General features: G+C 38.0%; 1 protein-coding gene across 1 annotated transcript in view; it reads left to right on the top strand.

Moving 5' to 3' along the window:
- Positions 1-14,049, top strand: part of c8a (complement C8 alpha chain) — a 30,423-nt gene that overhangs the window by 12,323 nt on the left and 4,051 nt on the right. The window contains exons 5-10 of the mRNA XM_088598754.1: positions 684-873; positions 1,180-1,362; positions 3,877-4,117; positions 6,933-7,052; positions 8,830-8,987; positions 9,800-10,022. Coding sequence (XP_088454880.1) covers positions 684-873; positions 1,180-1,362; positions 3,877-4,117; positions 6,933-7,052; positions 8,830-8,987; positions 9,800-10,022 — 1,115 coding nt within the window. The remainder of the gene's footprint in view (positions 1-683; positions 874-1,179; positions 1,363-3,876; positions 4,118-6,932; positions 7,053-8,829; positions 8,988-9,799; positions 10,023-14,049) is intronic.

Genomic DNA, 14,049 nt, shown 5'->3' on the forward strand with positions numbered 1-14,049 from the left:
AGTGAAATACTCTCAAAAGTGTAATTCTTTTAAACTATGTATTTACTGAGTAAAATATGTATTCAAGAATATAACATTCCATTTTAATTATGAATGGAGTGTATAGCACAATATGATAGAAGGTATTAGAATACACCTTATTGAACAAATATACAAACATTGCTGATTATTACAATGTGGTTGTTTCATGGCAGGTTTGTCACATGTGTATGATATAGTAGGTGATAACAGCCAGACACACGATATTTGCTTGGATATTGGTGAGTCACTGATAACAGCAACATTAACCAGCAACACTTAATGTCAGACGTTTTATTCTGTGGCTTATAATTATATTATTGGAGGGCTTTACACACAAAATTGTTATGCTGCAACATTTGTAATTAATATTTTGTGATCAATTAAAACTAAATTTAAAAATATTCAGTACAGTAGACTTTCCTATTGTACCACCATAATGATGCAAAGCAGAACATTGCCATTATATGTTTACGAGTAAAACACCTTGAGAAAAAACATTAGTTTCAAGTTATTCATACATTTTAACTTGAAGATTTTAAACTTTAAAATTTTGAAAAACACAAGGTCGTTTGTTGAAAATCGTTTCATAATATTGCTATATTTTTAATTGAACAAGAAATGGGAATTCAATTGATTTTGTGAACATTATTTGTCTTCTTTAGCTATAATGCATTAACGGGAGAGTTTCTCCTCAACACTATTGACCCTGGTTACTATGGTGGATTCTGTGAATACGTCTATAATGGTGACTGGAGGGAGCTGACCTATAATGCTTTTTGTGAGCACATGTCTTACAACGAAGATGAGAAGTATTACAGGAAACCATACAATATCCACTACTATCAATTCTTGGTAGGTATGAGACTTTTAAATCCAGAGTTTGAATTTCTCAGCATCTTAACCCTATTTGCTTATAGTTCCTAATCCAGAGTCTGGCTTTCTGAATCACTTGGGGCCATATTTAGCAATTTGTGTCAGAAAAACATGTTCGTTGTGCCAGTGATTTTAGGACCCTTAATTGGTCTATGTTCACAAAAAAAGATACTGAACTGGGACAATAACTAGAAAAAAAGATTAACAGAAGGCCTCTGAAAGTAGCCATTGTGTCAGTGGTGTGATTTTCTGCTTCTCAGATTTATTTTGTGTTGATGTTGACAGGCTCAAGCTGACTCTGGAAGCTCTTCAGAATTTTATAATGATGTAACCAGCTTGTTAAGAGCAAAGAAGGAAGAGGATTCTTTCAACTTTGGTTTTACAATAGGAATTAGTGTAGTTGAAGGTGGATTTTCACATAAACAAGATTCCAAATCCTTAAAAAATATATCAGAATACACAGATCAGGTAAGTTGGAACCTAACTTTATATCTGTTTTAGTGTTTTACTTTGATAAGGAAACTACACTGTGATGTTTTAAAATGTTACAAAAATCATATGTTCTAATTCACTGAAGCTGTTTTAGTTTAGGGATTTCATTCATTTTCTTTATGAATTCATACCATTTAGTTATTAATTTCCTTTTAAAAATTGTAGCAAACCTATCAAGGTTTAAATGTGATATATTTTACCTTAAGAATAATACCTCAGTAGCACCTTAGCTTGCAAAACTTGCTCCGAATTAATGGGGAAGTCATCTGATGAAGATCTCCAGGTTTCAAGATCTGTGTATGCTGATGAACTAGATAGATATGGTTGCAGAAGGACAGTGGCACAACAAGCTTCACCCTCTTGCAAAAAAAGAAATTGGTATTCAGAAAGTTGAGTTATTGTACAGGAAGGCTGTTACATACCACAGGCAACTGGCCACAAAAAACTCTTCTGCAGCTGAGTATTTAAGCTACCACAAATAATAATTTTAATTTTGAATTATCAACCAATTCAGTGATCTGCAATTCAATATAAGTTTCTTACAATTATGCAAATAGATTTTGCCCAAGACAATGTAGTTGTGAGAAAAACCGGGGTAAATCAATACCTACTGAACATTACTCTTTTGTTGCATTAGTAGTCTCCCAATTTAGAATTTTTCATCATATTTTTTTTATTTTGTTCCCAAACATTTTAAACTGGTCTTGTTTGGACTCCACATATTCAAATTGGGGCATGCATGACCTTATCTAAGTTGTTAGTTTTCTTATAATATGCATAACACCATGCTGCTTACTCCAAACTTGGAGGATATTGTCCCTTAGAAAGGACTATTGATATGTAAATCATATGTAAAATGATAGCCAGTTAAGACCATACATGGCAGGTTTCATGCTTAACATATTGGGGAACATGCAGTTATAATATGATACAATGGAACAAGTAAAGTTTAATTCCACATAAAAAAATAGGAAATTTCTCCACTGCTTCAAGGAGAAACACAACCTTTTGGTTGTATAGCCTTCTTCAGAAGTAAAGAACAATTACTTATGATAACGTGACAGGTTATTAAAATGAAATACAAGTCACAAAAATCCAGATTACGGTTTACACTTTTGAAAAAACAGTTCCTTGTTAATATTTCTTTCAAACATATATAAACAAACACACATACACACAAAGTATAAACAATTTCCTTTAAGTGTAGCAACATTTTATGTCTAAATATGTATTTAATGATAAATAATATTAGAATACCAATAATAAAAATAATTTAAATCTTTCTTAATATCATTAAAGCCAGCAGCCTTATGACCCTGCAACTAGCAACTGGCAACCCACTGAAACTAAGCAGGTGTGAGCCTGGTCAGTACCTGGATGGGAAAAACTAAGGTTGCTGCTGGAAGAGGTGTTAGTGGGGCCAGCAGGGGGTGCTCACCCTGCTGTCCATGTGGGTCCTAATGCCCCAGTATAGTGATGGGGACACTGTAAACAGGCGCTGTCCTTCGGATGAGACGTGAAACCAAGGTCCCGACTCTCTGTGGTCATTAAAAATCCCAGGGCGTTTCTCGAAAAGAGTAGGGGTGTAACCCCGGCGTCCTGGCCAAATTTCCCATCGGCCTTTATCAATCATGGCCTCCTAATAATCCCCATCTATGAATTGGCTTTATTACTCTGCTCTCCTCCCCACTGATAGCTGATGTGTGGTGAGAATTCTGGCGTACTATGGCTCCTGTCGCATCATCCAGGTGTATGCTACACATTGGAGGTGGTGGAGGGGAGTCACCATTACCTGTAAAGTGCTTTGAGTGTAGTGTCCAGAAAAGCGCTATATAAGTGTAAGAAATTATTATTATTATTGTAGTTAGGGTATACTCTTGCTGGTATAGGCCTGGGTAATACTGCAGTTATTTTTTGTTATTGGTTTGGTTAGTGTCAATGGCTATAAGCAGATCCTTGTTTCCCACTTTGAATATTAACTCCATAGCAATCTTATTGCCACATTGCTGTACTATATTTATTTCCTGGCAATGAAACTTTCTTGGGTTTTGTCATTTTACTTGATATTTAAACAGTTTCCTGTGAACCACACATTCACAAAGGAATGTCTGTTTTTTAACCTTGTGTTTCCCATACTGTTTTATCAGTGTCAAATTTTTAAACAACTGTTGTCTAGACAGTGACTTAATACTAAACATAAATCACCTTGCTCACGTACTTGAATGCACATTGGTCTTACATGCATGACTTTTGCTTTTCCTATGGTTTTTATCTATTGTATTTTATTTTTTATTTAAACCTATTCCTGTTGTAATGTTTTTCAGAAATACTTATATAATCTTTCAAACAAGTGTGAGAACTTTCCAAGGGCTGTACTAAGAAGTATGAAGTTTTAAACTAAAATAAATTGTCCTTGGCAGACACAGAGTTCATTAAAATGGATAGTACCGTATTGTAAGGGTTAAACATGACCATAATATTTTATTACAGAATTTGGGATTTATAAGGCATTTGACAAAAATTCAAACATCCCAATTTAAAATGAGAAGCAGAGGTTTGGTTCTGGATGAAGATATGTATCAGTCTCTAATTGAACTCCCAGAAGAATATGACTATGGGGCCTACTCCCAGTTCATCAACAGTTACGGAACTCACTACATCACCTCTGGCATAATGGGAGGAATCCTCGAGTACATCATGGTTGTTGACAAGAAATCTATGGAAAGGAATGGTACATTTTTTTTCTTTCAATAGTAACATTAAAAGTCTTGAAAATGTGGGATGTGTATCAGTAATGTAAGTGAAAATGAACAGTTTGCACTTCAGTTTCTCATTTTTCTCATTTTCAATTTCACCTTTAAAAATTGAGCAATTAAGAATTGGAGGAATAAATAAGCAATTAATAATCTTATTATACGGTTAATAAGCAATCAGAAAGCTGAACTTTGCATTAAAACTTTTTTAACTTGTGTGGAAACAATGCTGGATCGCTGTTCTAGTACTTTTGTGTTTGGGGTGGTCTTGTGCCTTTTACTTCTATTGGCGAACATGACATCATTAGATAGCAAACACAATACAGCCTGAAAGTACCTGAAGATGTCTTATAGATAAAATATAAAACAGCCATATACTGTAGATCATTAGTTCCTGTTGATCCTAAACAAGCTTAGGCCTTAGTTCTCAGTGCAAATGTGAAATGTGAAAAAAGTAAAAAGTTGATGGTATAATTTTACATTTAGCATATTCTGGAAAAAAGAGGCAGACATTGCATGTCAGAGGCTGGGTTATGTCAATAGTCACTATTGGAATTCCACAAGTGGCAGCACAGAACTTGCTAAGCACTCCTTGGATTATGGTTGGGTAGTCAGTCAGGGCTTTCTCAGCTTCTAGTAAAACAGTGACTCTGTGACAGTGTTACTACAGAGTTTGCAGTGTGTCAAAAGCTAAATCAGTCACTGTGAACAGAAATGTAAAGCATACATACAAAATGGGTAGGCATGTAATAAAAAAATCTAACCATTTTCTAACCACGTCTTCCAATTCACGGTTGTGGAGGAGCCAGAGACACCAGTCCATCTCAGGACAGACACACTGAGATAGATGTGCATGCACTCACACATAGGACCAGTTTTCCTAGAAGCCAATGTAACCCCATGGGGTATGGCCATCAAATTAGGTCATGAAAAGGGTGTGTTCACAGCTGCAGACACCCCCCCCCCCCTTACAGCTTTTGGGGAGTTTTTCCACTCCTTTCCCTAGTTTCAAACACACTCTCCTCCAAGAGTGTTGATGTATACGTCCCCCTTGTCTGGGCAACTAGGACCCAAAGCAAGCGTATGTCAATTTCTCTAAGCCCTCGGCTGATGGACTGTTGGGCTCAGAGTTTCCCAATTCATCCACGCTTCTGTCTCTACTATGATCTCTGAGATCAACTCAAGATTCACTAATATTGCTGAGCCTTTTGCTCATGTATTCCTGAAGGATCCTCTAGTTCTCTCTGTTGTTTCACACTAGTTCCTTTCGGGGAGAAGCAGTGAAAAACTCTCGACTTGGTTGTTCTCATTTGGTACGACTTCTCCGACCTCTACTGCTTTCTTTAACTTACCAGCTGGCTGACATGGCAACGATCGTATCTGCTACTCTTTGGGAGCCTTCCCTGCATCTTGATGATGTTTACTGTAGGAGTCTAGCCACTACACATGGAGTATCCGACTCCCTCACTCTACCCTAGTTCAACACCCACAGTTACCCACACTTACTCACATCGGTGGCACCCTCCTTCTGTTGCCACTGTATGCCCACGAACAGATTTCAGCAGCTAGATGAGCCTTTTTCTTCGCTCAACACTTCAATGTTTTTCAGAGTGAGGATTCCTCTACCGCAACCTACTCGGTTTTATATCATTCACTTGAAGAGGTAAGCAGCTAGACATTGATAAACTCAATGCTTCAGCATTTTCTAGAGTGAGGACTCCTCTGCCACACCTACTCTATGATACACACTCTATTACACAAATTCACATTAACTTAAACACCACTTACTAATCCTGTCACTCAGTGGACTTTTCTCTAGACAGACCTGTTCTTTTACTCCAATGGTCCCTTCCTTCAATGCATAAACATCTAAAAACTCTTACTTAGATTCCCTAAGAAATTAACATTCTACAACTCTTCTATTCAGGACACCTAATATTATACGCAGTTCCTTTCCAAAATCCTCCAAGAGTGTTGCCATTATTGTTTCCCCTTATCGGGGTATCTCTACAGCTGCAACTTACTAACCTGCTTTCTCATAATGCAGATGTTCTCCCTAAACATTGATCTCAGCAGCATCTGACACCTGCTGCTAACACGCAGATAGATGCGATCTGTTCTCTCTCACTACTTCACCTACTGTATGCATGAGTTAAGAGGATACACCACATTACAGACACCTGACCTCACTCATTCTGTTGTGCTAAGTCTGTTTCTTCTTTTCCTACATATTAAAGTTGTGATCTTATGTCTGCCCTACTCTACAGCTAGTCCAGTACTGACTGCCTGGCTTGATCTTCACTCAGGGAAGTACTCAGTCAGCTCTTATAGACGTCTCACAGTAGAGTCTTGTTAACTCTAATAAGTTCTATTCAGCTGTGGTCGCCTAGCAACGTGCATCTCTCTGGCAAGAACTCCGACACTCAGGGACTCCACACCCTGGACAGCATTACACCAATTAACCTAACAATATGCTTTCGGACAGTGGATGGAAACCACAGGAATTCCTTGCTACCATGGGGAGAACATACAAAGTTCACACAGATAGCACCCCAGATAAGAAATTGAATACTGAGCCCCAGCACTGTGAGGCAGCAACAATAACTGCGCCACCACGTGGCCCCAAAAAGTAATGAGCAATTCTCAATTTAAAATAGGAAAATTGATTAGTATTCACACTTTAGATGGTTACTGTCTTAAGTCTAAATATTTTTTTTCAGCAATGTGTAAGAGAAACTGATGCCTATGAAACAATTTCTTTTTTGTCATTCACATTCACCTTTGATCTTGTAGAAATTACTGGAGAGCAGGCAGGGCAGTGCAATGCCTTATCACTAGGAATTGCAAAGGTTGGCCCAATGGACCTTTCTGTCTCAGCAGACTTTTGCAACAGACATGGGTTTCAGAACACAGGTTTGTGTGCATGCCTTCAGTTTTTCTTAACAGATAGTACCATATTTTTCCTCTGGGTTTATATTTAGTAACGGTTAGCAAAGCTGTAATTCAATTGCACATCACTTTTGTGGTGTGTTAGCTACCACACTAAAATGTGTGGGAAACAGACATTGCCTGCAACTATGCTAAACTAAACAGAAACTCAGACAATGTGTTCTCTGAGTTGTGTAGTTGTGTATTAACAACTACAAGTGCATTACAGATGATTGGATTACATATGCACAGGTGCACTGAAGGGATCTTCTTATTGGCCCTAATCTTACCTACTGTGCTTTGATTGACTACAGAATTTGATTCACTGTTGATGTATATTTGTACACATGTGAAACCTGACACCTGTTATAAAAGGTGTCATCATCCCTTAAACCCTGTAGAGTACAGGAGAAAACCAGGAGTGCAGGAGACCAGGTCTTTTGCCATAGCGGAGTTTGCCAATGTTTGGAGAGTGGCGCAATTTCTCCTCTGACCCTATAAGCTACAATGATCAAATCCCAGCAGGGGCAGAACAGAGTTGCACCCATCACACACGTGCAACCAAAATTATTCACTAATACTCTTAATTGTGATAGCAAAAGTGCCGGTGTTCACATTCACATGTTTACTATATAGGGCCATGCGAAGAACACAATGATTGCCAGATTAAAATATTCATAGAACCTTTTTATGACACATAGAAAAAATATATCACCTCTCGTTAGTTTCTGTAATGAATTCAGCTAATAAACCGAAACTAAGAAGTGAACCCAAATGTGGGAGAGGGAAAATAACCCTGGTACTTGCCAAAACCGGAGTTAACAGGAGTTAACACCACTACTCTTACAGACAGAGCCATGGGATCTTTAAAGACCATCTTATCTTCTGAGATCTGACAATGTTAACCTAGAAGGTGACCATGGCTATGGAAACAGTTAAAACCGTTGAAGGGTTTATTAAATTCTATAATTAGTGCAATATTATTTTGAGATTTATAGTACATCTGTGTACATTCCACAGTATAACAATTGTAGTTTAATCTGACTCTAATTAAAAATAATAAGACCTCTATCTGCTTCATAAGTACTTATTTATAACTCCATGGAAAACACCCACAGCCTTTAGCTATGAGCTTTAGAACAATCATATGTTCAAAACATATGCATTTATCGTATATACTGCGTGTATAAATAAAACTACTGTATATATGATAAGACCATTATGTGATTTTTTTTACACTGATGTTTTAAAAAATAAAAAATCAGTAATTGTGGTCTAACTCCCCATCTATTAGTCTGTTTTATACAACAATTATCCTATTCAGTTTCTATCAAGGTGGAATAAACAAGGTGATCATCACTAAACGGAACTAGGATTCGGAAGATTTCACCTGAACTGTAGACAAACTTGCAACAGACTGATAGCTCAGTATTGCTGGTCCTTTGATAAGTGAAGAATACTATAGTGGAGCATTTCTATATTTTTATTTCTTGATTTTCACCAGGTTTGACATTCAACATTCAAGTTAAATCACCACATCAGCCAGTTAATGATCTCAGTAATAAGGTGATTTAGTGCTTATACCATAGCCCAAGTGTATCATGCCTATTCATGAATTATCAATTAATTAAAATGACTCCAAAAACATTTAATCATGATCCAGAATCTATATCCATGTTATTTTTATAAAAACATGCATAAATAGACTGACAAGTTTCTTTTGAAGCTCAGTATATATCTGTGTGTTTATTGATTTTGACAGATAATAAAAAGGAAAATAGTATGGTAAAAGATGTTATCAACTTGATTCGAGGAGGAGACACAGCTTCCAGCGGTGGGCTGTTGGCAGTTTATGATGAGAAAACATACCGACATTGGGGGAAATCCTTAAAATACCAGCCAGCTCTCATCGAATTTGAGGTATAATGAAATATTCCCTTAGAGCAAATTATTTAATTAAATCTACATATCCATATGTAGCAGCCATATCACCCTGCAACTCACAACTGGCAACCCACTGAAGCTAAGCAGGTGTGAACCTGGTCAGTACCTGGATGGGAGACCTCCTGTGGAAAACTAAGGTTGCTGCTGGAAGAGGTGTTAGTGGGACCAGCAGGGGGTGCTTACCCTGTGGTCCATGTGGGTCCTAATGCCCCAGTATAGTGACGGGGACACTATACTGTAAACAGGCACCGTCCTTTGGATGAGACGTAAAACCGAGGTCCTGACTCTCTGTGGTCATTAAAAATCCCAGGGCGTTTCTCAAAAAGAGTAGGGGTGTAACCCCGGCGTCCTGGCCAAATTCCCCATTGGCCCTTACCAATCATGGCCTCCTAATAATCCCCATCTATGAATTGGCTTCATTACTCTGCTCTCCTCCCCACTGATACCTGATGTGTGGTGAGCGTTCTGGCGCACTATGGCTGCCGTCGCATCATCCAGGTGGATGTGGCACATTGGTGGTGGTAGTGGAGGGGAATCCCCATTACCTGTAAAGCGCTTTGAGTGGAGTGTCCAGAAAAGCGCTATATAAGTGTAAGCAATTATTATATGAAAGCATTTTAGTATTTTTTAATAAGAAAAAGCTTAAAACTAAATGGGGATGTCAGTCTTGTGTTGTTGCATTAGTTAGTATATTTGGGACGATATTAGCTTGGAGAGGAGAGGAGAGGAGAAAAACAAATCATAGTTCTGATGTCCCTTCTTCTGTGTTTATTGTGCATTAATTTCAGATCCTTCCAATATATGAGCTAGTCCATTTCAGCACAGCTAAGAGTGGCAATGCAAAGCTTGAGAACCTGCGGAAGGCATGGCATGAGTATCTGAGGGAGTTCAACTCGTGCCGCTGTCAGCCCTGCAAAAACAATGGGCAGACCATGCTCGATGGAACGTCGTGCCGGTGCCTGTGCCCCAGTGGATTTGAAGGGCCTGCTTGTGAGGAGACCCAGAGGAAAGGTAATGACCTTTCAGAAAACTTTTTTTCCTATCCCTTCTCTATCACTTTCAGTAAGTTGTGTAAAATAATATACATAAACAAAAGCTTAATTTCTTTAAGAGCAGTTGATTTGCTTTATACAGCCAAATCTTTGAAAAGCGGAATAAAGAAGCATACTAAATATAAAGTTTTTTTTTAAGGTTTCCTGCACGTGAGACAGTTAGCTATCTCCCAGCTGTACCTATCAATCAACCAAAGCTGAACACAGAAATAAACAGTACTGAGTATCATTTGGGGGTATTTTTACATCTTTTCCAACTTGCAACCAGAGGAGCTCATCAAAATGAAGCAATTCAGCATTGCTACCTTCTTTCTCCAGCATGGCTGCCTCCTGTGTCTGCCATCTTTAATTTTCTCTCTTATCCATTGTGCACCACTGGCCAATGTTTTACAAAACTCTTTATGTGGTACAATGGAGCCAAAAAAAAACACGGTCCATTCAAAATGATAAAAATATGGTAACTATGTCAAATATCACTATAATACAGATGCAGCCATTCAAAGATCGCAGTACAAACCAATATCATGGGCAACTATGCTTGCGCCACCGCGGCATACCGTGGTATGTGATTGGCTGGCCAAAATGACCGACAGGGGAACTCGTGGTGCATTGGTCGGTAGTGGAAAGATTAAATCATTTAATGTCTTTATTGTGCATGTTTTAATCTGCTTAGTATTTAATATTTAGATGGAATTTTACAACTAAAGGGAAATTTTAGTAGCTGAGCATGAAAAGAAGAGGAGCATAACGCATCTGAAGGTCATAAACGATATTAATTTAGGAACATAAACATTATGTAAACTGTATATTGCTGGTCTTGGTAGTTTAAAGAAAAAAATACACACCAGTATTCCATTTCTCCCTTAACATTTCTCCCTCATCAAAGTCTTACATGTCGTTATTTCGGAAACATTTTTACACGCTCCTTCTGAACATATTACTGTACGTTTATATACTTTGTGAAAATTGATCTTTTTAACATTTCTGCAAATACACCTGTTATCGGATTAAACAAAAGCATACTTTTAGAATTGGATTAATAGGGAATATAATATGGATTCGCATATCTAAATAAATAACGGTATAACTATATTCATGTACTGTTGCACAAACAGTAGTATAAGACTTTCCATTGATATGTGCTTGTCACATGACTGCCTCAGTAGTGTGATAGCTTAAGTGACTGACTTATGACCCTGAGGTTGAGTGTTCAAACCCAGCTGTCACCATCAGTTTTCTTTTGACAAATAAACATTTCTTTGAAAAACTAAAATAGCAAATATTATTGGCATTATATTAACATTTTTATATTTCTAAATATCACAATATGTTCGTACTGTATGTACACAGCGGTACCGCAGGGTGTAGGGCACAAATGCACGTGAGCCCGAAAGCCCTGCATTAATGTTGTGCATTCGCCTGGCGCTGTGCGGTTTTTGCATCTCTCTCTCTCTCTATGTGTCTACATTATTTGTAAAGAAACCGGTTTCACAGGTATTTTCAAAGTAGAATAGAGCCAGTCTTCCAATGAAAGACAGTCCAGAAGACAGAAAAACAGAAGACAGACACAACGCAAAGCTGTGTCAGTCTTCTGTGTAAAAAAATCGGTTTGAACACCATGGGTGCTGTTTTTAATAAGTGACTGAGTAAAGAAAAGGAATTTTCCTGCTGTCACTAGTATTGTGTATATAGTTTTATGTACAGGCTGCGAAAAGTTTCACTAGTAGAGGTCTTTAAAATTAGGCTGGGCAAACTATTTTTTTAATTCTTAAAAAAAAAACGAGATAAAATGATGTTCCTGCTTAGACATTGCACGACTTTTAAAGCTATAAAAACAGATTTTGATAGTTAAATAATAAGCTTTTTATGCGCGAAAAACAGGTGATTTTTCTTCCTCGTGAATAGCTTAAAATTTCTGTGTGTGCTTTAATTAAACATTTAAAATACACTAATTTAATAAAAACTCGTTTCGAATAGAAAAAAATAATATTCTGTTGTCTTCCGGGTATGTAGAACAGATCAGCAGGTTTTTTTTTTCCCAATCAGAGGCTCACCACAATTCACACTCAACCACATCACAGATCTGCCACACACATACGCCTCAGGACAGTGACGTCACTGACTTTCATATGGAAACATTTTGACACTGCGCTTAACAATCTTAGGAAGATCACAAAACAAGCCTGTTAGCCTGGTTTTTGCCTTAAAAAATCACGCCTAAGAAAGTGAAGTAGTATTAACTAGCAAAGGTGTTTTGCAGATGTAGGCATTATACGTAATTCAGGCTTTATGAACTCTAATAATTAATAACCCTAATTAATCAAATCCCAGGTGTTCATAAGTTCATAAAGCCTGAATTACATACTATGCCTACGTCTGCGAAACACCTGATCATCTACTCTAAAGATTTCAGTGCTTTGTGTATATTCTAATCGGGGGGCAGGGTGTGTGGGGAAAGGTTACTGGAGTAAAGTTAGCTTGAAGTTCGAGAATGATTTTGGCACGTCTGTAGCTTTTTCACGAAACTTCCTAGAGTTAAGAAAACACTTGCTGTGTGTACAAAATACATTGTGACTGTTTTCACAGCCTTCACTATGTTGTTTTTAAGCCATATTTTTTACCACGCTGGAACATTCTTTTGTTCATATCTTTGCAAGGGAAACACAGAAAGCCTTCAAACCAAATGTATTTCATGAGGAATGATGGCAGCCGAAAGCTTGGGAGAAATTAGAATCGTTTATTGGGATGTGGAGATTTGGCATAACCCGCTTGGCTGAGGGCCAACCTCCCGGCCGTTGGACGGGGAGGATAGGACCCCCATGCAACCAATGGGGTAGCTGCAAAGGTGGAGAGGGGGTGGAGGAGGGATGCAGAAAACAAACGAGGAAGAGGAGAAGGTGACGTTTGATATATATGGAGACTGGTTGCTTGCGTCAGGATTAGTGAGAATCGCAGCAGCTGTGTCGAATGAGCGCGGCTGCCTTCATTCCTCCCGAACTTTCATTAAAAACTCCATTTAAAAGGCCATGAACTCATGTAATTACGCACTAACTGGAACCCGGGAGGACTGCTGTGTACACACGTTCACAACGTGAGAAATACTGCTCAATACGGCTTTGTGTAAAAAACCTGTATATCACCATAGGAAGCATAACAGCGCAGCCTCCAATTACCCAGGCTGTAAGCACAGGAATAAAGCTTTGTTTGATTTCTGAAACCCTTTCTTTATGTCCTGTTTTCAGGTAAGGGTCAACTATATACACAATACTGCTGACAGCAGGAAAATTCAAATATTCTTTACTCAGCAGCTTATTAAAAACAGCTCCCATGATGTTCAAACTGATTTTTTTACACAGAAGACTGCTTTCTGAATCTCTTTTTCTCATGCTTTTATTTAATGTGGCACTGTGCACCCCTATGAAGAGGGCAATGCTGTTCACAAGCCAATAGCATTTAAACCACAGTACCTACAATGCTGCAAGTAAGTGTTTTACACACTAAGCAGGTCCTCTGACCTTTCCAAGTCTTGCTTTGGGTTGTGAAACCTCTTATTTTTTAATGATTTTTCAATATGGCATTACACATTTATATGGCATTACCACTACACATGACATTTTTTAACCATTACACAATTTAAAAAATCGTTGGTGTTCAAACTGATTTTTTTTTACACAGAAGAGTGAGAGAGAGAGGGCACCGGGCGCTCCTCGGCTGCAGTACCAGGAGCATGCGCAACATCAGCTTTGCACCCTACACCCTGTGGTACCGCTGTGTACATACAGTACGAACATGTTGTAATATTTAGAAATATAAAAAATGTCAATAGAATGCCAATAATATTTGCTATTTTAGTTTTTGAATGATATTTGTATTTGTTAAAAGAAAACTCATATCAATTGCTGGATTTGATCACCGAACCTCACACAAGTCAGTCACTTAAGCTATTACGACATAGACACAGTGCCATAGCATGGGGGTGAAACAGC

The sequence above is a fragment of the Lepisosteus platostomus genome, chromosome 11 (genome assembly GCF_059453375.1).
Source record: "Lepisosteus platostomus isolate fLepPlt1 chromosome 11, fLepPlt1.hap1, whole genome shotgun sequence".
NCBI classification, from domain to species: domain Eukaryota; kingdom Metazoa; phylum Chordata; class Actinopteri; order Semionotiformes; family Lepisosteidae; genus Lepisosteus; species Lepisosteus platostomus.